The following is a 25,974-nucleotide window of genomic DNA, read 5'->3' on the forward strand; positions in this document are numbered from 1 at the left end:
CATACGAGGTAAAAAGTTTCATAAGTAAAAATTTTATTAGGATCTAAATTTATTGATCTTAGTAAGTACGGATGTAAATTAATTTCAGTTTAAAATATTATTAAAAGGGTGGGGAAGTTAATACTGTACTTCGAATAATCAAACCTGAAGGCTGCTTCTAAAATTGTGAAATTAAAATTGCAAATAAAAGAAATTTCATACTTGATTTTTTATTTTATGAAATTCATTCGTACTCTTCTTAAGAAAAAATATTTTATATCTTCAAAAAAGTTAAAAGTTGTTTGACATTTAGTTTATTCATTTTATTGGTCTTTAGACTAAACTCATGAAATTATAACAATAAAATATTGGCAAGAAAAGACCAAAATATTTCAAAAATTGTTGGAATCTTGTATTTCTTTATACTTATTTCTATTTTTTTTCTTGCTTAGTATAAAGAAATATATGCCTATATATGAAAATATTAAAAAGAGAAATACGATGATGGATCACTTCAAAGAAATTTCAGATAATTAAAGAAAGTTTTATCATTAAAAAAAAAAATTATCAAATGTTTTAAAGGAATAACTGATATTTCTTTACTGCTAAATAAGTAAACAATTATTTCAAATTTTCCAACACAATTGCATGCGATTCCGTGCTATATCTTACGGTAACTCGAACAGTTAAAGGTTCCTTACAAATTTTCTGGTAATAATGTAAGAAAATAATAAGTAAATTTCTTAGTAAGTAATTTATATTATTAACTAAATTAATTTATTATAATAATTAAACAAGCATTCTTTTGTGTTAACTTGGAAATATATTCTTTAACTGCAGAGTTATTTTTCGGGGAGAAATATTTCAATTTAATTCTGCTCAAATCACAATTTTCTTTAGTCTAAATTTTCAGTATGTATTAGTGAACAATCCTTGAATTCTAGTACGTCAGAACATTATTTTGATTTTTAACTTATCCAGTAAAAACAACGCATCAAAATACGTCAGTTACAACAAAATACATTTATGGATTTTTTATTTCAGTTTATACAGTATTAGTTTGGACACCCCTATTTAAACACCCTTTGTAGATTGTCTTCATTTTAAGAGAAAAAAAAATGACTGGGAGGGAGTGCTACCGTCAGCGGAAATGTAACGTAGTACGCGTGCCTCTGTAAGGGTGGTACGTGACCGTAGCGAGTTAGGGAAGTTCTCCTGGCGTGGTTCCTCTTCACCTAAAAACTCCCTTCCCTAACGGTAATTACCCTTAACAATCGAAAATACCTCAACCGTTCATGTTTCTATTTTTTACTAAAGTTTCATCAGACGAGTGAATAAACTATTAGAAAAACAAGTTTCTAACACAATAATCACGCTATCTATTGAGTATAATATTAACTTACGGCATCATACAGTAGTAAAAACAACAAAACTAACACTAACTATGTAATAGAAACAACAGGCACGGGTGAAATATTAAAAAAAAAAGATCAACACAGGAATTTCCATGCAAAGTTTATAGATCTACCATCTATGAAGGATGGTAGAAACAAAAAAATTAATAAATTAAAACGATTACTAAAACAGATCGCGCTATTAGCACAGTATCATAGTTTACCTGGCTGATGTCAATATTATTAAACCAATCCTATTCTGTTTTTCGACTGTTAACTTACGAACAATTTTTAACTAAGAAACAATTTTTTTTTAAATTATGAAGTGTATTATAAATCCATTTCTTTATTTCTTTTAATTATTTTTTCAAATTAAATTTGAATCCTTAGTTAACTCTAGAACTTGTCTTAATTATATTTTATTTAAACAAATAAAATGTGAATTTTTTCTTTAATCGAACATTATGAATAGTTTTAACCATTTTATAACCACTACATAATCTCTTAAGTTAATGTACCACACCTTGGGTTCTTAAGAGTAAATAAATCTAATACGATAACGTGAGTACGTATTTGAGAATAGATGAAAAAAAATACTGTAAATAACTATTAATTATGTAAAAATAACTATTACAAGAAATTTAAATTAGAAAAAAAATTGAAAACGAGATTTGAAAGAAAGGAGATTATAGACCTTGACCCTAGTTATATATGTATACTGAACAGAGAGCAGATGGCACAACAACGAGAGGGAGCTTGAACATGTCACGGAGAAAGAACGCCCTGCAGCTTCTGCTCTGGATTCTGTACTCCTTCCACTCCGCTCAGCAAACCGCTTGCTCCTGGCCCAGTAGTTATACCTGGAAGAGAAACCGAATTGCGTGCGGAATGTTGCCAGTATCCGATGTATTATTTACCGACTTGAATACAAATTCAAAAGCACTCGCACACGTGTGCATATCGAATGAATATACTCTAGTGCAATTTGTATGAAAATTGCTACAGGAGAAAAATCTCTGTTATCATAAAGAACTTTTTTCATAACTGAAAAAATAACTCATTTTTCAATGTGTAATATGTTCCAAATAATTAAGCTAATACTCCTTAAATTTAACATCTAAATATAGATTATGTAGGCCTACATATCTACGTTAGTTAAACAAGTTACGTATAATGAAAAATTAAATTATTAGAACAAATATTTCATGTTATTACTTACACGAAATATTATAATTATTAATTTTACTAAAAAAATCCCAATATTATAAAAAAATAATAATAATAATAATTACTTGTCCTCTCTACTATAATGTCCAACCTGTAGGTGAAGACGTTGACTAAAACAATTAAGAAAAATTTGCCAGTAAGCTAAATAACAATTTTTTTTAAATTTAATGATTGAGGTAAATTACTAACTTTTTTTGGTAATAATTCAGTTGAAGCAGCCAAAGAAAAAGAGTAACAATATTGTATGTAACATTTCAGATAGTAACTTAACATTTATGATCTAATTCAGGAAATCTAACCATGATTCTATTGATTATAAAATTAGGGGTTATTATATTTGACCTAAAATAAAAAATTTAACAACACTACTCGGATTGAAACCTATTAAATAATTTTAATTATTAATAATTGACAAAATTATAAGAAGTTATGTTATTTCAGCTATGCATAAGTCGCTTACCTTCAACTGATTACAGGAAAAAATCGTACAATGTAATCTTATTTATGCGAATAAAAAAAAGAAATAAGCTTATTACATATACAAACGCAATTTAAAGTAGACTTTTAAATATTGCTGACGGTTTTATTACACTATTTTATGATTCTAATAAAAAACATCTGCCTTAAATGTGTTCACAAACCATCCATAACTCCAGTAATTTTAACGCAATATAACGCAGTGTTTAAGTAAATGTTAATGATTTGAATTAAACCGGATGAACTGTATTGAATTTGAGTCTACTTTGATAAAAGAAAAATTACAAAACCGGAAAGCGGTATACAAGAATTAAGACGTGGAGAGAGGAATTATATATTTAATTATATTTAATAATCGCGGTTATTAAGTGAATTTGTATTAAATTACTCACATCTATGAATGATAAGTAAATTAGTAAAAATAAAATAATGATAAACTTATGTTAACAAAACTTCTTCAAATTACTTAATATTACTTTGAAGTTTTTATAATTACAATCGAGCGTAGTGGAGGTAAATTGAAGGTTATCGGGTACTAATCTTCAAGTACTATGTCAAAAATATGAAGTACGTTTTAAAACATTAAGTAAACTTTAAAGAAATTGTTTTTACATTAAATCAAAAACGAATTATTTTTTTAATCTATGAAATATATATAAGTAATGACAAAATATAAATATGATATATTTATAATAACAATTAATGATAACCTATCTTTCATATACTGTATTATTTAAATGCGATTTATTTTCACAAACGAAAACATTCTTAACAACGTAATGTACTTAAAAATATGCAAAGTTGTAATAGAAAAACTCCGTATTTGTAAATATAAAATTAAGGAAATGTTCATAGAATTCTTAGAGGGAGAACTGTTGAACATTGCTGGTGGCATTCTATTCGATTTAGGTACAACCATAATACATTAGTGTGTGTACACACTAATGTACACACACTAAACTTAATACATTAGTGTGTGTACACACTAATGTATTAAGTTTTTACATATTAAGTTTATGTAAAATTTTGAAAGTTTTTATTTCGACGATAAGACTTTCCGAGTTTTTTAAAAAAACGCATGTGTAAAAATACATATTTAAGTACGGGATTCCGGAAAGGTTTTAAAATTTATCAAGTTGGGATTAACCCCAACCGAGGGCCTCTCATGTTGTTAATAAATTGTTAACGTATTTTATTTAAAAGGAAATAAAGATTTTATTTATCTTTCCTTTAAATTTATTGAAATATAATTAATGTTAAATTTCATGAATTAGTTATAAAAATCAACGTAGATCTGCTGTTATATTATCTCGAATATTTTAATATCATTATCTGTCATTATCGTAATGTGTAATAATGTTTTAAAAATTTCTGGATAATACTACTAAATTTTTAAAAAAAATTATACACTGATCGGCTATGATTATTTGTTTTATTCACGTCGATTTATTGGTTTCTTGTGTAAGCTTGAAGAAATCATTATTTTATCTGCAACAGAATGACCTTAAAAATGAATACAACAAAAACAAATTTTCTAGAAACTGCAGTGAGAGAAAAGTACGCATCGTAACCGATTTTGTATATTTCATAAATATTCCTTACGATCAGAAAACGCAGAATTTAAAATATTTTTAATTGTAATTTTTCATATAAGTCGAGGCGCTAGAGAATTCTTCTTTGGACATAGAACTAAATTGAAATATTCTGGTTTTGATTGATGTGGTGCCAATTAATAAAAATAATTTAATAGCAACATTATTTTTAAGTAAATAAACAGTATAGTAGAAAATCGTTTACGCCAATTATTTCTTATCGATGTAATAAATGTGAAAAATCGAGATGTAAATGGAACTAATTAGAAATCCTTTCTCTGAAAGAAATGATGTTGATTTCACTACATATCTAGTTATTGTGCTAGTGACGGTATCACTTTTAGGAATGATACCACGTGAATGTCGGAAGGTTTAGCGTGCTAATATAAAACAGCGTATTCAGTTTAGTAAAGTGTCCGGAAATAACATTACTCATTTCAAGTAACAGGATCAGAAAAAAAAAATTAATGGTTTATTGTTGTTTTTGTTCATTATTTTCAACAAGCACTGTATTATTGGATGCTTATTTTTGTTGAAAATTATTATGAAAAATTTATTTTGAGGCTTGTATCTCATTTCCGATCATTAATAACTAAAAAAAAACTACTAAATTATGTTTTTTACTTCCTTATACGAAGTAAAGGAAGTATTGTGATCGGGAAAAATTTCGGTTTTCAGATTTCAACGAAAATATCCATTTTGACTATCCCTGAATCGATTTTGATTAGTTTCGGCGTGACGTCTGAACGTACGTACGTATGTATCTCGCATAACTCAAAAACGATTAGCCGTAGTATGGTGAAATTTTGGATTTAGGACTGTTGTAAAATCTAATTGAGCATCTTCTCTTTTAATTGCAATCGACTGAACCAAAAATGTCCAAAAAAGCACAAATCCGAAAAAATATGGATTTTGGACTTTTTCTTAACTGCAGTAATAAGCGCTCATTGAGAGCTTTTAACAATATAACATAAGTGATACTTATTTTCATTGGTTCCAGAGTTATAGCTAAATAAAATTTTAATTAATGAAATTTTGGATCTTACACGGGCAAGACACATCGGTTCGAATCAGACTTCATCTCCTTTATTTTCATTTAAATATATTGATGTATTAATAATTATTAACCGCTGATTGCAAAAAGAATTTTACGATAAATAATAATTCAATAACAATAAATAAAAAAATATGGAAAAATATCAGAAGTTATTAATGAAGTAAAATTTTATGTACATATTTTTAAAAAAAATGTGTATATGTAATATAAAAGGCGTACAAGAAAGTTATGTGGTGTCCACATCAGATTTTTTTTTAAATATTAAAATACGATTTAATGATATGTGTTCTCAACAAAGTTCATGGCGTAAAAAAATTTGCATACTTTGTATTATTCAACTTTAGTTATAAAATAATTATACATAGAAATTGTAATATCAATGATGAAAAAAAAAATTAAGTAACTTGCCTGATCAATACATTCATTTTCACAGCGAGAGAAATTTGTGTGTGTGTGTGTAATAAATATATATATATATATATATATATATATATATAAACACGCGCGCGCGCGTGTGTGTAAAGATAATAATGATAAAAAAGAACATTAATAGTTTTTTTTTTAATGAAAGAAAGACCTTGGAATAGCTTCTTGAATATAGGCCTGTAATTATAACAAATTCCTTTCCATGATACGTTATAATAATCGCAATCCCCTAGAGGTTGCATAAGAGATTCCCCTATAGAACGAGGTAGGTAATATAAGAAGCAAAGAATAAAAAAAGCTGAATGAAATTAATAAAAAAAACCAGTAGCACGAATAGATAAATCATGATGAGATATACACCTGGATTTCATTGCCGGTCATCTCTTTTGCATATTTTTGTTAATTATCAATAAAAATGACCTTGCAGTCATATGGGCGCACCTATTTAACAAAAGGATAATCGGAACAAATGCTAAAGAGAGTATTATTACGTAGAAACAAGAAGAAACATTGCCAGCGAATTAAAAATTCAAGTAATCCTATGTAAGTAGCTGTACAACACGTATGAGTTGCACGTAGAATTTCAAATATGTTCGATTGATGTATGTTATGTTTCATTTATTTATATTGGGTTCATCAAACTTAACGCGACAACGTAAGCTTTGCTAACCAAAAGAACATTCGGATTCCAGCACGAACTTACAATAATAAGGCAAGCAGAAGCTCTCTGTCGATGTCTTTTATTTCTATCTCGTAAACAGATAATAATTAAGGTTGTTTTTTTGTTCTGTATCGTTAAAAATGTAATCCTCAAACAAGTCTTTCAAAAATAATATTTTAATTTACTTTATTTTGATTCAGTTAAATTTTAGAATATTAATTAACGTTAGATATTTTAGAATAACTTAAACGAAAACACATTCAAACATTTATAAATAAATAAGATAAAAAATAGATAGTTTATTTAAAAATATGTGTAAATTAAATGTTTTCTTATCTATAAATGTATGTCAGGACAGGAACTCATTTATATATAATAAAAAAAAAAAAAAAAAAAAAAAAAAAAAAAAAAAAAAAAAAAAAAAAAACAGCTGACAAAGTTGTAATACTTTACTGGCATTGGTTATTTATTCATATGTAGTAGTATAATACATGTAGTAGATACGTGAAAAAAGTTATCTTAAAATCCTTTTTTTTGTGGGTGAGGGGTAATTTATGACGAAGTTTTTTTGTAAAAGTAACATTTTATGTTTAAATAAATCAAAAATAGTTTTGAAAAATTGAAAAAAATCAATGTTTTTAAACTCTGATCGAATCCACTCCCTCAATATCGCTTCAAAGTCTTTTTTTTGGTAACTTTCGTTACTAATATGCCTAGGAAGACGTTAAAAAAAAGATTCGGTTAAAAAATATGCAATATATAATTAGATAACATTTCGATTTTTGGGAAAATGGGAATTTGCAAAAAAATTGAAAATTTTTAAAAAGCGTTTTTAAACACGCATGTACCGAGATAAATATAAAGTGGGTTTACGTTTGTAAAAGTTTTGAGAAAAGAAGAAAGAGTGTTAAAATATTGGAAGGACAAGAAATTGAAGGCTATTCATAGTGATCCTTAGGTGGTCCAAAAAAATTACAATAAAAATCGTCATAAAGCACAATGTAAACATATTAGAAAAAAATTATTATTTATTAACAATAATATTAAAAAATCATACGTGATGTCAGTTTCTATATTTGAATTACTGAAGACTAGAGGTGTAAGAAGAGGTAATCTGTCACCTTAATTTGTATGTCATATAACATAATTCATGCGGTTATATTCAAGTACTTCTTCAATTACGATATAAGGAAAATAATTTTAAAAATAATATAACGATAAAGACGTTTAAATAAATTAAAGATAACACAAACATCGTGACTTTCAAATTATTTGAATGTCATTTTACGAAAACTTAATTCGAATTTTTTTTTTGCAAAAAAAAAACAATTTTTACGAAAATTAATTTAATTTAATGTTATAAAATGCTGAATATCTTTTGTCTGTAAATTTACTAGCATTCTACTTACGACAGACGGTACATACTAATCTATAAAGTTGGTTGACATCATAATTAATAAATGCACAGATAATAAATAAAACATTTACTTTTAAATATAATGAAGTGTACCTTCTCTGAGGATCAAGCTAAACGGTTTATAATTCAGTTGGATATTTTCACTTGTCACTTATCTGTTCTAGGCTGACTACTAAACTTCTAGAGGAAAAGCAATCTTTGAATTATGACTTTTTTAAGCTGATTAAAGTAAGATTTACGTCAGTAACGTCTTAAATGAATATGAATGCTCTAACCTCAGACGGTTGCAAACGAGATGAGCATCCATCTGTTATCCTGGAAGTAACTTTGAGCTTTCTTCAGAGGGGTCCTTGCATCGTAATGCGATTTTGCCGAAGCCCTTTTGTTGTCTTGCTACCCATCCCTTTTCCTTAAACATAATGCCTTCTCACTTTTAAGTTCTGCAGATATATAGGTCTGACCCTGCTGAGGATCCCGAGTCTACACAGCCTATGCTTAATTGGTGTGCTTGGTTGGAAAGGCTTCCAGTAGACCAACCTGGAGAGTACTTTCCTATTAGTTGGCTGGAAAGTAAGCTCTTATGGCTGAAATGTTCATCGAGTGGAAATCGAATCAATAACTCTTTCCAAAAATATATATGCAAAAAAAAAGTAAAAAAGTGTATGGTTTCTGACTTTGGAAACCTCCAGACCGACAGTAGCTTTAGGATTTTCGCGAATATTAAATATTTTTAAAGTTTTCTTTAAAACTAGTAAAAAGATAAAAGTTTTCACTTAATGTACTCTATCTTACATCAAGGATTAAGGTACGAGTCATGAAAATTCACAATCGCTTAAAGTAATACTTTTTTATTAAACCATGAATATTCATTTTAAGTTTATCGAAACGAATAAACAACGAATTTACATTCTTCACATCATACTTTTGGAGGTATGCTGTAAGAAGGAAAGTATGTTAATCAGTCAAAATATGGAGTATGAATGTTTTGAATTTCTCGACTTTTCATGATCCAGGGACTCCATAAAAAGGGGGAGAAATTTGTACGTATGTGCGTGTGTTGGCGAGTTTGAAGCTTAATGACTGACCCGAAAAACCAATTTTGTTCAGAAACTCGTGTATATGGGGAAATTTGTTGGTAAAATTTTGGTGTCTATATCTCTAGGGGATGGCGTTTTTTTTTTAATTTTTCAAAATTTTGCAAACATAATCCCACTTTATATTTTTAAAAATTGATCCAAAATTTCCCCTTTCTCAAAAATTGTATAAAGTTTACTTTTTATTTATTGCATACTTTTTAACCGATCTTTTAAAAAATACCTTCTAGGCATAGTAGTTGTGCAACTGGCCCAAAAAAATACTTTGAGGGCAATACTGTCGGTTGGAAAGCCGATTAACGTTTAAAAATATAGATTTTTTGGAATTTTTCAAGATTTTTTTGGTTAAATTAAACTTTTTAATAATACTAAAATAATAATAAACTTTTAATAATAATATTATAATAAAATTTCATCATAATTCATTCTCACCCGCAAAAAAGATATCTTAGGTAACTTTTTGTTGGTTGTGTATTTTTTAGTGTAATTTTCTTTTTGTTTCTTCCGCTTAACATAGTAAATAAAGATAAATTCTTGGAAGGTGATTTTTGAGGAAAGAAAGGCAAAATATAAAAAAATACCGATTTTTTTTAAACTCATTTTGGTTTATTTAAACATATAATGATAATTTTACAACAGATTTCGTCATACATTACCTCCACCACAAAAATGAAATCTCAGGTAACGTTTTTCATGTATAATTACTTTTCTACAATATAAGAATAAATAACCAGTGCCAGAAAATTATTACAAAGTTGTTAACATATTCTTTATCCCAGTGCCTCACCAATTTCTTATTTATTTTGCAAAATTTTTACTAAATTAAAAACATTTACTTTAAGTTGAATCTACATAACTGTCACAGATAAATTAAATTTAATAAACTGAAATTTTAATTTCCTTCAATAATTTTTTAAAAGTGAATACTTTGATTATCTGCAACAGATGTAACCTCTTCAAACCTACTAAATCTTTACTCGCTTCCTCCCCCGAAATCGTTATATTTAAGGAAAAACGAATAAGTATCACAATATGCTGATTTTACGCTTATATTAGCGCAAACAAAGGCGCCCGACAGCATTGAGTTTTTAAAAATTTCCATCAGTAGAATACGTTTTAAAAAAAAGAGGCTTTTAATATATTTTTGTTAAAATTTGTTCATATTAAACAAGGAAATTCCAAGAGAAGGCTGAAGGGAGTTCCCTCACAAATCCATCCTGACTCATAATACTTCATTATTTTTTAACATGTTATACTCAGCATCATCGCCTTTCCTCACAAAATGTAGGAATAATGTCTGAATTATATTTTTTCTATTTGTTGTTATTAACCATCAATAACTATATTATTGGGCCTCTTCAAGATTCAGTCACAAATTTCTATTAGAATCTTTTTATTCTTACTTTATAACTCAAAAATACAAAAATTTCATCTCTATTATATTAGAAATAATTTTATTTTTAATTAAAGATAAGTATGTATAATTAAAAATAAGTTTTTTAAGTATGACTATACAAACTTAAGTATTTTTATAATAACTCAGAATGTCAATAAAAGGACCGATGTTGGTTTATAACTTAGGAATTTCTAGTTTCATATTTCTCCTCTTTACATGTTACATATTTAATCTTTTGGAGAAGCAGCAACGCATTTTTTTGTATTGTTACATCTTTTCTTTTCAATTAGAAAAATTTCATCAAAAAAAACTTGGTATATTCTATTATTGTTATTATCACAGGTATCGTTGTAGGCCAATCTAAAGGAACAAAATTGTGGTAAAAATAATAGAGCAGTTTTTCCTAAAATTGCCTCTAAATTTCCCTAAAAGTAGAGAAAAGAAACAAAAACACTGATTTATAAAATTATAAATAAATGAAACTAATCTTATTGGATGAAAGAAACAAATATGATCAAAATAGTTTTCAAGGTTTATTTGTTGTAAAACTTAATTCATTATCCGTAGAGAGGATAATATTCAATCGCTTCACGTACCTATGTTATAATAAAAAAATATATTATTTTTATTACTACAAGCAGATGAAACGGACTATTGTGAACGATGTTCAATTATTGAGTGGCATACCAATGCGTAGTGAATGAATGCGTATGAATTATCTGTATATATGGCTATATGTTTTCACTAAGTGTGCGTGCAAGCGTGAATACGACAGCGTGTAAGTCCTAGTATAACAACACGAAAACGCATTATACAGGATACGTGACTATCAATCTTTTTAAATTATTATTGAATGAAATAATAAATTGTTAACTAATTGTGTTACTGTAGTACGGTAGAAACTGATTAATGACTGTAATTAATATATCAACAATACAATTTAAAAATATTACTATGCTTAAATGAGGAAGTTAACAAAAAAATTAAAAGCGTAGTGTAACTATGGTTTCTAGTTACTAATGTAATTAATTACAAAAAGGAGATTCTTTAAACACACCGGATTTTAAAATTTTTGACTCTACTCCGGACATTCCGCGCCACATACCGGTAATTTCTTTTAGGATAGCTTTGTTTCCTGGATGGAAAACATTTGATGTTATAACAAAACAATACATCGGTAACTATCACATTCCTAGTTATAACAACCTCTATTTTAGCTATTTAAAGCTATCCCCGAATCAAATGCTAAAATTCAGGGTTATTCATCGTTTTGTTGTTACCTGTCAGATTCGGAAGTCGGAAGGAAATATCAATTTGTATTACAAACACCAGTGTGCTACTATTGAGTCAGGTGATAATATATATATATGTTAATAAAGTATGAAAAACCTTAAATAATTTTTCCACAACTAAATACAAAAATCTGATGTGGAAAACATATGACTTCCTTGTACGCCTATTAAATTACATATACACCATTGTTTTAAAATGAAAAGTACATAAAATGTTATTCCATTAATAACTTCTGATATTTTTTTTTAATTGAATTATTATTTATCGTAAAATTCCTTTTACAATCAGAGGTTAATAGTTATTAATAAATCAATATATTTAAATTTAAAAAAAGGAAATGAAGTTTGATTCGAACCAATGTGCTTTTCGCTTGGAAGATCAAAATATTTCATTAATTAAAATTTTATTTTGCTATAACTCCGGACCCAATGAAAATAAGTACTACTTATAATATATCGTTAAAATGCTGTCAATGAGGGCCTATTACTGCAGTTAAGATGAAGTCCAAAATCCATATTTTCTTTTGGATTTGGGCTTTTCTGGAACTTTTGGTTCAGTAGATTGCAATTAAAAGAAGAGATGCTCTATTAGATGATACAGCAGTCCTAAATAAAAAATTTCAACATCCTACGGCTAATAGTTTTTGAGTTATTCGAGAGATACGTACGTATACATGCATATGTACGTACAGACGTCACGACGAAACTAGTTAAAATTGATTCAGGGATGGTCAAAATGAACACTTCCGTTGAAATCTGAAAACCGAAATTTTTCGCGATCACAATACTTCCTTTACTACGTACAAGGAAATAACAAGATGAAATTTAATAAATGCTTCTACCTTGAAACGATATATTTTCAGGTATAAAAATGTAGTGTCTTACCTTTTTTGATGTCCGTATCATTTTGTTAAAAACAGTTTTATTTATATTACAGAAACTTTTGTTCTTTGAGCGGAAGAATGACATCTGTGAGACTCTTACCGTACGGTTTACAATTTCATTGTGATTTTTTTTTTATATCAATGCATTTTGTTACATTATTCATTTATTTTTTTTATGAATTGATTGTTATCTTATGGATTTATTATTAAAATTCATTGCCTTTCTAGAACAAATAATTTTACATTTTTTTAATTTCTCGGTCAATTTTTTTTTGTTGATAGTCATATCATTCATTCTTTTCATACTATTTTTTTCCTTTTTAATATAACTAGTATAATGTCCACGAATCGAAGTCCTTGATGTAATATTGCACTTATTACTTAGTAAGTAAACCCCACGATTTTTATCGTATCCGTGGACACACGTTTTATATTATTATTAAATGAACTTTTTTTTTTATTCCGCCATCAATTAGTTCAAATAGAATAAAAATTGTAAAATAATTGTATTAATTGTTGAATAAAAATTTTGTCGATCGAATTTATTTCTGTTTTATGTAACAAACCTTTGTTACCACATTTTGCAATACTTTCCAACTGTTCGTGTTTTTTGAGTTTATTAGCAGCTATAACTGTTGTAAACTAAAATACTTATATTTTTTATGTAAAGAAGTGATGGGGATTAAAAAAACTGTTTCATCTTCAGTACTTTCATTTACATAAGAGCATTTACTATAAAAACAAGTTGTAGTATTTTTTTAAAAATAATTTTATTATTTCAAGTACATTATCAAGTTTTTGTACGCTACCTAGTAATATGAAGTACTGCTACCTAGCGGAGGGATTTGTAAAGACACCTTTTTCAGGAAAAAGTGACCTATTCGAGTCCCGCGGTTCATCAAATGGAAGAAAAAACCTTATCTAACAAAAGTATTCTTTATTACAAAGATTATTGAACTGAAATAGGTTTTTAATTTTTTCCCCATTTTCATTTCACTTTTAGGTTAGGCCATATTTAGAACTACATAGTTCGTTGACTTCGCTGTGCCTCCAGTTCTGCGGACTCATACGGCGAAGTTCTAACGAACTTCTTGATATTTTATTTTATCGACACTAATAAAAAAACATTATACAAATCATTTTCACCTTAAAACGTCGGTCATCGTAAGAAAAAGTAAGACAATATTATCGAGTTCTAACAACTTATTAAGCTATGTAACAGGAGAGGTGACTGTTGATCTTACTAATTATCCCGTTGGTTTCTATATCAGCTAGTCTCGGATTCGATTCCCGGTAAGGATCTGGCTCACCTACTGTTTAATCTACTTCATCTTCTTTGATATAAAACCATATCCAAAGACGTATTATAATCTAATGCAGTGGTTCCCAAACGTTTCCGAGTCACGGCGCTCTTTTTCAATTAAAACCTTTTCCATGGCGCCCTCCCCTAAGTAAAAGTATGACTACTATTAAGTAAGAGATAAAAATAAATAAAGTTCGTGTATCTTCATTATTTTTTTACTTTATTAACATTAAATTAATAATTATCAATGTCTTGTTTCAATAAATTATGAAGCTTTTACAATATTTCGGGGCGCCCCTGTGAAGAGACCGCGGTTTTCCGGGACGCCGCGGCGCACATTTGGGAATCACTGAGCTAATGTATTAATAAATTTGTATACTTTTTATTAATACGACTTCATTAACAGACATATTCATTTGATCTATACGTTAAAAGAATACAAACAAATGTTAAAGAAATAGACGATTATCATCTGGATTACCAAAAGTATCACAGTGGGTAATTAATCGGTAGCCAAACACAACGCAGTAATCATGGAGAATGCTCTAATAAATTAAAGAGGGCTTTATAATAATAAAAGTAAATAAATTAAAAACTATAATTTTTTTTCAATTACGTTATTGTTAATCTTCTAACACGAACATATTTAATGTATCCTACATTCTCTTTTATCTTTTTCATATATTTTATCTTCCTCTTCAGTTTTTACATTCTATAAATCTGTCCAATACCAGATTAACGAAAATTTAGATGTCACAATGCATACTTTATCACTCTAGTTCATCTCTTTATAAGATTTGCCACAGATTTATTTCCTCCTCTACTCGCGTTAAAACATCCTCATTTCGAATTTTATCGACCCATCTAACTTTCAACACGCTCCTGTAACGTGGTGCTACAACATTTTTAATAAAAATACCAAAATAGTAATAATTTCAGAATCCTGATCAGGCATAGAATTTTTCATACGTTACACAAAGTCTCATTTCCTATAACCCACGCGTAAGCTTTGAGCTTATGTGACGAATTGAACGTAAAATATTATTCCTGATAACAAAAAAGATCACTAAAAATAACCTATTATTACAACTATTTACTTTACTATAAAATTTTAAATACGAGTTCATAATCTTATGGTCAGCGTAATTTAACCCTACATTAACCATTTCAACCTTCTTTCTTTTACACAACAATCGCACTTCTTTTTTTCACTTTTTCTTATTATATTATTACTATTGTTGTTATATTACTCACGTCTTTTTCCTTTGTTGTTTGAATATCTTTTGTTAGCTACCTCTCTATAATGTACAATCACACCACATTTATCAATCAACCTGTCAGACAATTTTTATCAGCCACGCGACTTCACATTAATACGTTCAACTATTCATACTAGCACACAAATATGTATTCATGAGATATACGAGTATACTTACAATACAATACATAGTTTCGTAACACATAACAATGACGTTTTGTAATAATTTAATTCGAATCGGTTATAATAACTAAAATTTCAATTGTAAGGTATAAGATTATTTTGTTCGTTTATAAGTTTCAAGCTTTTTGAAAAAAAAATTATGAAAAACCACGGAAAATAATGAATTTTTTATTTTCTGTTACAATTGATAATTTCATTTCCCTTACAAAAAAAATAATAAATAAAAACTAAAGAAATTCCCTTTTTTTAAATAATTTTTAAAAATAACTTGAATCTATATCGTGCAACGGGAAAAAAATAAGCAACTATCCTGAATCTTTTCTCACTGTTCTCCACCGAACTGGGTGTTTTGGACCAATTATATTTTAGTCTCCGATGATTATTTTTTTAAATAATCAAAAAGATGTGTATTAATTATTCTTACGGTTAGAAAGAAATGGTATTTAAAAATATAAATGTGATTAAATATTTCTGGTCAGTAAATTGTTGTGTACAGACAACTTTCATATGAAAATGAGGTTCCGGTGACTCGTTTTCTTGTAATAAACCGACAGTAGCACGTAATCTCACTTGTTTTATCAACAAAACTATTATGAAAATAATAAATTTGTAGTTTTACAATATTTAACGTTAACAATTTAATATTAGTCTATATGTATGTATTCTCTGGTAAATCTTTAATTAGATTAAAGAATTATTTTTAGTTCATATTAAAAATGTTTGCACGTCAAATTTCTAACAAATTAAGGATTTTTTATCTGGAATAAAAAATAAAAATAAATAAGAACGTAATGTAAATTCATTAACAGTAAACAGTTAATCTATGATGTGTTATTTATTAAAAACAAGGATTAAAATATTAATATTATTTACTGTATTATAATTATGTTAACTTACATTCAAGGATTATAATTAATTTTACTTTAAGTGTTCTATTGGCATAAATGAAATCTATTATAGTTTTGTTCTTATTATACAGTTATGATATGTCTTTTCATGGGATATAATATTTCCTACCGAAGTAGAAAACGCCGGAATTTAAAAAAAATGTTGTTAAAAAACAACTTCATTCGTAATGTAATATTGGTTATTTTAATTTTTTTACAAAATTTCTGAATTGTTTTATATTAAAAAAAAGTTTATTTTCTAAAATAACCATTCTTGAATGAAATAGCTTATAATTTCATACCTTTGGTCCAAAAACGCCTTGATTAAAAAAGAAAATGAGAGAAATTTCGTATTAAACATAATTTTACATTATTTGTATTTATTCATTGTTTTATTTTTACATTTTTTCACATGGATTTACATGAAGATGGTTGAAAAGTAGTCAAAAAACGTTTCCATTTTTAGTTTCCTTTTTTCTATAATTTAGAAGGCAAATTTATATAAGGAAATGTATGTTAACAAAAAAAACTGACAAGTAGATGAAATAAAATTTCTAAATTTTAATTAAATCTATTGACGTTATGAAGTGACATAAAAATTTTAACCCATCGGCAAATATATAATTCGGCTAGCAATGATGCTTTAATTTACAATAGTTCATGTTTTCCATTCAAAATATGTATCCTTTTTCTAACCGTGAGTGAAAGAGAATTTTAATATTTCAATGAAATATCATAAAATTTTAAATTAAGTATGAGTAATGCCAATTATAAATTTGAAATGAATTATTGAATGATAAAATTAATTGTTTAAATATCGATAAAATATAAAAAGCAATCAAAACACTTATTTCGTGGAATATTTACACTGACAACACAACAAAAAATAAAAATTACGAATGTTATAACAAGTAAAATTACTTTATCACTTGCGTCATAGAAAATAAATTATTCACTGATGTATGGTACGTAAAATTCAAATTCAAATTAACCTCGCTGAAATACAGCAACAGTATAAAAATTATCATTATTGTCGCAGTCATCGTCATTATCAGCAGCAGCAAAACAAACAATAATTTTAGTCACACTCAATGATGACTGGGTACTATAAAACAAAATAAAAAGGCTTAAACGCAATAAGAGTAACTCCCATCCGTTTCTTTTAGAGAAATTTATTCAATTAATTTGATTTAATGCTTGAAATCTTATTCAAACAGATATTCTAAAATATATGTATTTGTGCACGTATTTGTACGAGTATATAAGTACATCTGTAGCTACAATGTAAGTCAATTTCATCATCGATTTGTAATTCAATTCAATTGATTGAATTTTTATTATTGGCATGTAGTTCAAAAGAGTAATTTATTTAATGTAAAAGTATAAATATAGAAATGATTCAGACTAAAAACAGAGAGAGAAAGAGAAAATGTCATTAAAGTGAACGAAAAGAGAACAATAATTTTAAAATACTTCATTTCAAGTAATACTGATAGAATAAGAAAAAAAATCAATTTAAAATTAAATACATTATACGATATATTTTACGTTCATCTACTATCTTTTTCCATATCCTTTCACGAAAGTCAATTTTCATATCCTTTGATTCAGTTTGTATTATTTTTTTTTCAACATGTCCTAATATATTTTAACTTATTTCTATAATACTAACTTTATCTTCTCTTGTTAACAAATGACGAGGCAGATATTTAAACTTGTCCGTTAAATACTATCTTTATTAATTTTAAACATCTCTATTCACACTAATTCTTCCTAATCGCAAATATGTAAAGTGCAAAAGCGTACTGGGGATAGGCATCCTGACAAGAGCCAAAAGGCCTATCCTGGAAGAAATACGTTCTTAAAAATAACAAAATGCAAAACATATTAACGAAAATGAGGTGCAAAGTGGTTTCCTATTATTTTCTTTGCTGAGGAAAATATATCGTTGCTTATCAACATATCACTTATACAGTGATATTCAACCGTATAATTGACATTATACTCGGTTAATTATAGGGACTAAGCGCGTATAGTGAACATTATTAAAATCAGAGAAAGCAACTCAGTCTGGTGCCTTTGATACTTCGTGTTCTTTATATGCGCCACAGCTGTAAAAAGGGCTAAACAGATCGACATAACGCTAACAAACAAAAATAGTTTAAAGTAACAAAGAATAAACGCACCGAAAATATTGTTAGTTGCAATTATCTTAAAAGATCATAATACCAAAGATCATGTTATTACTATAACGATAATAATAGTATTCTCTGTCGGTACCCGCGTATAATCTAGATTGACAAACGACAACTTTCACTTATTCTTTCATGAACAGTTTCATTTTGTATACTCTCATCTTAGTTGGTTCAGTTTACTTTACAATTTACAAATACACCTCTACATTATAGTTAACATATGTTTTAGTAATAGATCGTTACATGATTTTCGAGCGCTTAATTTGATAAATATTAGCATACAAATAGCAGTATAATACCAATAGTTTTAATAATATTTATAATAGCAATCACCCGATACTCCTTCGAAAGTTTTTTTTTGAAAAATTACCAAACAGTACCGCAATGGAGCCTAAATAACATGTGGAATAATTTATCCAACCGAGTGAAAAACATTCCGAAAAACCTGTGTTTTTCACGTAATTATACTTTTAAATAACAGTGTTAATAAGCAAAAGTTAATAAGAGGATAACAACTCGTCATGTTTGACGAACACGGTGAATACATTACACGATGGAACAAACCCTACAAATCAAACGATTAATTAAAGTATTATATTATAAACAGAATAACAAATAAATTATTTATAAGAATAATAAAAGATTATCTGAAAGAAAAGGAAAAGTTAAAAATATTCCTCGGGGAAGGCATATCAGTAGTGCATTAACATGCAGCAGGTGGTTTTAATATTGTGGGTTAATATCGCAGATGTCTCTAGGATTTAGAGCTAAGACATTAAAAAAAACCCAAGGCATTAGGTTGTAGGAGGTGAGTCAGACCCTCTTAAGACACACCTGCCATAGATTCTACGGTCCGAAGCTCTTTCACTGCTACCACACACCGTTCTACCATATTCCGATAATAACATATACAGCAATTTTTAACCTACAGAACCCTCCAAGTTTGAATTTCAACCTTCAGCATCAGCAAGTAACACCTGCCCATTTCTTCACGTAGAGAAGAGCTGAACGTGTGCTCCATATTGAAAAGAATTGAAAAATATAATGGCGATTAAAACATTTGCAAAGGTAACTGAATTACTCTAAAAGAATTATACTTCTCTGGGTCGTTAAAAAACAGACAATCAGTTACTTGATATATATATATATATATATATATATATATATATATATATATATATAAAACATATGCATAATATGCAATACAAAATATATATACCAGGTGTTTTTTTAAGAGTGATAGAACTTTTGATAGTGAACATTTGTTTTATTTTTATGACTTGTGTAGTCATTTCAGATCAGTGAGCATTGGCAAATGATCATTGAAAAACTAACGCCGCAACAACGTTTAAAAATTGTGGAAATATATTTCCAAAATCAATGTTTTGTTCGCCAAACGTAAAGCACTTAGTAATTTTTATGGTGCACATAATCATCCATCAGAAAAACTTATTCGTCGAACTATTGATACGATTTCGAAAAAAAATTATTCTACTCAATGAAAAACCAACAACAAGACACAGATTTGTACGTACAGACGAAAATATCGGTGCTGTCAGTGATAGTCTTGAAGAAGATCCGAATGTGTCTATTCGTCGCCGTTCCCAACAACTTAGACTTTTCCATTCACTACGTGGAAAACTTTACGTAAAGATCATGGTCTACACCTATACAAGATGCAAGAAAATATAATAGATGAAAAATGTATAGCATACACCAATATATGGTATGTGCAATCAATGGGGTATTTTATGTAAACTTATCTGTGGACGGTTCCGTATAATTTTTAATTATCCAAGAAAAATTCTTAAATACCCTTTATATATATATAAAGAAGTTAGAAGTATTTAAACGATCTGTAAAAAATGACAGGCCATGACAAAATAAATAAAATTAAGAAAATAATGAATGTTACCTACAGAAAATTAAATGAAGTAATCATGATAATGAATACTAGTATACTCAATATAATGAATACTACTATATACTCAATATATTAATCGATTGAATGTTAACAAATCACATATCAATTTGCTTCAAATTTATCATGTGATCCCCTGAGGTGTCATAAATAAGTATAGTGTACTACCAGGAACTACTTATAGATAACCCATTCAAATATATTTTATTCTTGCTTTGGCTCTTTATTTCACTAGAATAATCTTATATATTAAAAGAATTGGGCTGAAAACTTATCTCCAGTCTACGTGGACGTTCTGCTGGACGGATCGAGCTGATGTTTTTTATTGTGATCGGAATGACGCCACAGATATGTTATCAAGCATGACGGATCCCAAACTTGAGTTTCCTCTAAGAATTCCTCAAAAAATATCCTCATTTATTACTTAATTGAGGAAATTTCCGATGTTATTATTCACAAGAAAATCACTTTGAATGTCTGTCAATGCTTGATGAGCGGGTCATTCCCAGCAGAATAAAAAAAATCAGTCTGATTCGTACTGTAGAATGTCTGGACTGACTGAAAATAGCTTTTGAGCACGCATTTTACCTGTGGTAGGAAAGGAAAAAGAGAAAGAGATAAAGAGGGCGGCTGGAAGTGAGATACCGTTTATGGAATAGGTTTTTAGCCGATTTTTAAAAATATATAACATTACTTTAATAACCCAGTGAAGCAGCACAGGTCCACTAGCCTTATTAAATATATTTCGTAACCATCACGGACGGCTTTAAAAACTGACATGATAACACGACATAACTCGTGAAAGTCACATAAATGTTTATTCATACAAATATACGTGAATAAATATTCATAAATTTATCTTATTCTTAAATTTCTACTCAATTATAATTAATTTAAAATAAATATATATATTAAAAAATTTTATTTTCCTAACGTCTACTGTGCAATTTGTTCAACAAATGAACAATAAGCAAAACCCCCACCCCCACCCCCGGCAAGACCTAATGAGATGAGGATGATATGTATATCATGTAAATGAGATGTAGTTTTGTAGAGACTCATGCCGACCATACTTGAGACGTTTGAATAATTGAATCCCAACCACCAATGTACACCGGTATCCACTGTCTAATATTCAAATCCAAACAAAAGCAACCATCCTTTATTAGGATTTGAAACTCAGAACTTTCGGCTACGAAAATCAACTGTTAAACAACTGATTTGGGACGATGAGTTAACCACTTAACCAGTCGGTGGGCTAAATAAATACTTTAACCATTAATTCTTCAATTAAATTTGAAGTTTTTAAAACAATATTCTATCATTTTTTGAAATTTGGATTCAAATCATTGTTCACATATCTACTCAGATTTCTATTCTCCCTTCCAACCCAAACAAATGATTGAAAAACAGAAGTAGGTGTTTTTCATGTCAAACTTCTTGAAATTAATTATGTTTAGTAAAAAAAAAATCATCATATAATTACATAAAAAATTACAAGAAATCATTATAATACCGTCTATTAATTTAATTCATTAATCTCATTTTATTACTGATTTATCGTGGTGGACCGACTATGAGGTAAAGTACATTGAGATAATGATTGATTTAACAATAATTAAAATATTGATAAGATTAAAAAATAACAACAAGGATAGCAAAAGATAAAGTATGAATGATTTAATAATAATTATTAATGAAAAAGAAAGTATAATTCAATATTAGCAAATATAAGGCGTTATTAAGCATCACCAATCACTGAAAATGCCCCGGAAGAGCGATTGTATACGTTAAGATGTATTTTAGAAATTCTTTGTTTGATAGAATTGGTTCAATTTGATACCTAGATAATTGATAAATTTACACAAAAATATACTTTTATTTTTAAAAAATCTTTTTTATTTATTATCGATTTAAACTTTTTCAAAATACATAGTTGTTTTTTTTACATAAAAATAAAAATGGAGTAAACACGTTGTGAATTTCTTAATAATAAATTAATACTAAACAGTAATAATTGAATCGTATAAAAAGACATGTATACATAGAAATTCCTCTTTTCGGCTACCTATGAAATTATTAGATATAAGTAGTATTTTAAATGGTTTTTTTTCTTCTAATATGAATATTTTTGACGCTACATAAACTTTATTTTATCATTTATAATTTAAAAATACACTTGATTTTTTCATGCGATCAAGATTATTCCGTAAAAGCGTCTCCTTAATTATGTGACAACTTTTTAGTCTTAGACACCAAATCTATGAAAGAGAATGATGGTATACAATAGTCAGAAATTTAAAATTATATGTGATCTTTTATTCTGATAGTATCGAAATAAAATAAATTAATTAATATCCAACACATACACATACAGTTACATTTTATTATTATTATTTTTTAAACATGTATTCCGTTGAGCTTAAAAGTCTCAGGCCTTAAAAGAGAATCAATAAAAACCTTAGTAAGTTTGATGCACCTGTGGAAAATAATCAGTAATAATAATAAAATACAGAATATAAATTGTGGTATATTAATAAAATATGGTATAAAATGACATTGAGATTACTACTGCAGCGTACGATAGAAGCATACAAACAGATAGAATTACATTACTAGAGTAGAATACGTGTTTTGTTAATGATAAAACAGCAGTATTAGTAGTATTAATAATGATAATACTTTGTAGTGTGTGTATGTTATATGGCAATGGAAAGTTAATGAACTTCTTTACTCAGCTATTAACAACAAACCAGTCGCTTACTGGTAATATAATGTACTACAGTTCTAAACTACAAACCTCGTGGGAAATAGTAGTAAGTGTAAAATAAAACTGAATAGTAAAGGGAAATTTTATTTTCTGGAAAGGTAATATAAAATACTACAATAATACGTACAGAAGTAAATAGAATATTGAAATTTTAATTTAAAATAATTATAACAACTTGTACATGTTTAACAACAGATAAATAAATTCAAATATCTCAAAATATACTGAAATAATAAATATCGAAAAATATTAATATGCAAATTTCATCAGCTTTCGTGATATATTGGAAAAATCTGAAAAAGTTGTAATACTTTTCTGGCATTGGTTATATATTCTTATGTAGTGAAAAAATAACGACACGTACATGAAAAAAGTTATCTAATATTTATTTTTTGGAGTGGAGGTAATTTATGATGAAGTTTTATCGTAAAATTATCATTATGTTAATAAACCAAAATAGTATAAAAAATGGTCATTTTTTAATTTGTGTACTCACACTTCCAAAATTATCTTCCAAGAACTTTTTTTGATTTATCTACGTTTACTATGTTAAATGGAAGAAACTAAAAAAAATTCCATTAAAAATATACAACCAAAAAAATGTTACCTAAGATTTTTTTTCTGAAGGGTGGGAGGTGAATTACGATGAAATTATATTGTAACATTATTATTAAAAATTTATTATTTAAACTTTTATTAATATTAAAAGTTTAAATAAACCAAAAAAGTTAAAAAAAAAAAACACAAAATATCAATATTTTTAAACTATGATAGGCTCACCCACCCACAACATAAGGGAGGGTTACTTACACTACTTCAGGGCCTAGCAAAATATTTTTAAAAAATTCGATTAAAAACTATGGAATAAATAGCTTTTTTCGAATTTTGGTGACGGGGGAATTTTGGTGCAAGGTTTTTCTTTAAGTGGTAAGGTAACCAACCATGTACACATGTACCGAGCCTAATAAAACGTGGGATTGTGATGTAAAATTTTGAGAAAATTAACCCCAAAAACCTAACTATCCCACCCCTAGGAGATACTGGCCCCAAAATTTTACCAACAAATTGCCCTTATATACACGAATCTGTACAAAATTTTCTCAAAATCGGTTTATCGTCAAAAGTTATTAAGCTTCAAACGCCAACACACATACTAGTACGTGTGTTGGCGGGTACGAACATTACCCCAATTTTTTTTTGAGGTCCTCGTGTCATGAAACATCGAGAAATACAAAAAAAAAACGACTGATTACCATACTTTCTTCTTGCAGCCTTCATTGATGCCAGGAAAGTAAAAATTATCAGATTTTAACAATAGTTTTCTTTATATTGAAACGTAAAAAATTTATGATTGAAAAGTTTAGGACAGTGAATCAATAAAATAAAGACAAATAGAGACCTAGTACATATCTATCTAAAGATTGATATCTCCAGGAGAAGAATGACCTTAATCATAATAAGCGATATATTTACGGAATTTCAAGATTCGGTTTATGAATTGGATTTGTTACTTCTCCATCATTAGCAATCCAATTAGATTCACTAAAAGGTTATATAGAAATGTATATAAAAATATGTATATATTAATTAATAATATATTTATATAACTGTAAAAACACACTTCTGATCGATAATAAATTAATATGTAATCAATTATAATACAGCATATGCCTAGTTTGAATAAGATGTAAGTTTAATTTGAGGCTTGATTCGTCTGTATTACCATAAGAAAGACGAGCATAAAATAGGTGGGAGGAAAACACGAGTATCTTGTCAGATGTTTTACCATCACCCAGGATCTCAAAATCAGTCGATAAAAAAGATTTAAGAATCGACTAGTTGATATAACGTCTATCGATCGATGTACGTTACTTTTTGATATATGACTTTTTTGACCACGATCCTACGTTTAAAAACGGAATAAAGTTCTACCATATCGGAAAAGTAGGCTACCAGCATATATTAATTTATGATTAAATCTTCGATAATGTACTTAGTTGTGGCACAAGTGCGAAGGTAATATTTTTATAAAGTGAAGTAAATAAATGAAAATATTTTTAATTTCATTTCTGTAGCACATCACAAAGAAAAAAAAATTATAAATATTTTGTATTCTGTTATGCAGTATATTATATCTATTTCATACTATTATTTTTCATTTCAACATAAACCTAAAAAAATATCTGATCACGCAACTATTTAGTAGAGTTTTCAATCCTAATTCTAAATCAATCTGACCATAAAAAATATAAAGCCAATATCATTACTTTATTCGTTATTAAGCTGTTATAAGTGAATCTTGATATTACTTTCCATGTTGATATAAGCTTCTAAAACCCATTAATATTGAAGTTGCTAAGACCATAATTCGTTAAGTTTAAAAGTAAGTACAAAAATATATCCTCCAAATAATTAAAAATTATCTACGACTTACCTGTACTGCGCTGTTAAGGAAACAATTGTTCTGTCCAGGTCCATTTAGAAGGCCTTTAGAAAAGGCGACAGAATCCCGGGAGGGGGCCATCATAATATTATCGGCGTCATTCCTGAAAAAATAAAGA

The 25,974-nt window shown here is 27.9% G+C and overlaps 1 protein-coding gene across 1 annotated transcript in view; it reads right to left on the bottom strand.

Annotated features, from left to right (window-relative positions):
- The window catches only part of ec (ubiquitin specific peptidase echinus), a 277,997-nt gene that overhangs the window by 139,457 nt on the left and 112,566 nt on the right, over nt 1–25,974 (bottom strand). Inside the window, exon 2 of the mRNA XM_075359861.1 lies at nt 25,848–25,959. Coding sequence (XP_075215976.1) covers nt 25,848–25,940 — 93 coding nt within the window. The 5' untranslated portion in view covers nt 25,941–25,959. The remainder of the gene's footprint in view (nt 1–25,847; nt 25,960–25,974) is intronic.

Source organism: Lycorma delicatula, chromosome 3 (genome assembly GCF_047948215.1).
Source record: "Lycorma delicatula isolate Av1 chromosome 3, ASM4794821v1, whole genome shotgun sequence".
Classification (NCBI taxonomy): Eukaryota; Metazoa; Arthropoda; class Insecta; order Hemiptera; family Fulgoridae; genus Lycorma; species Lycorma delicatula.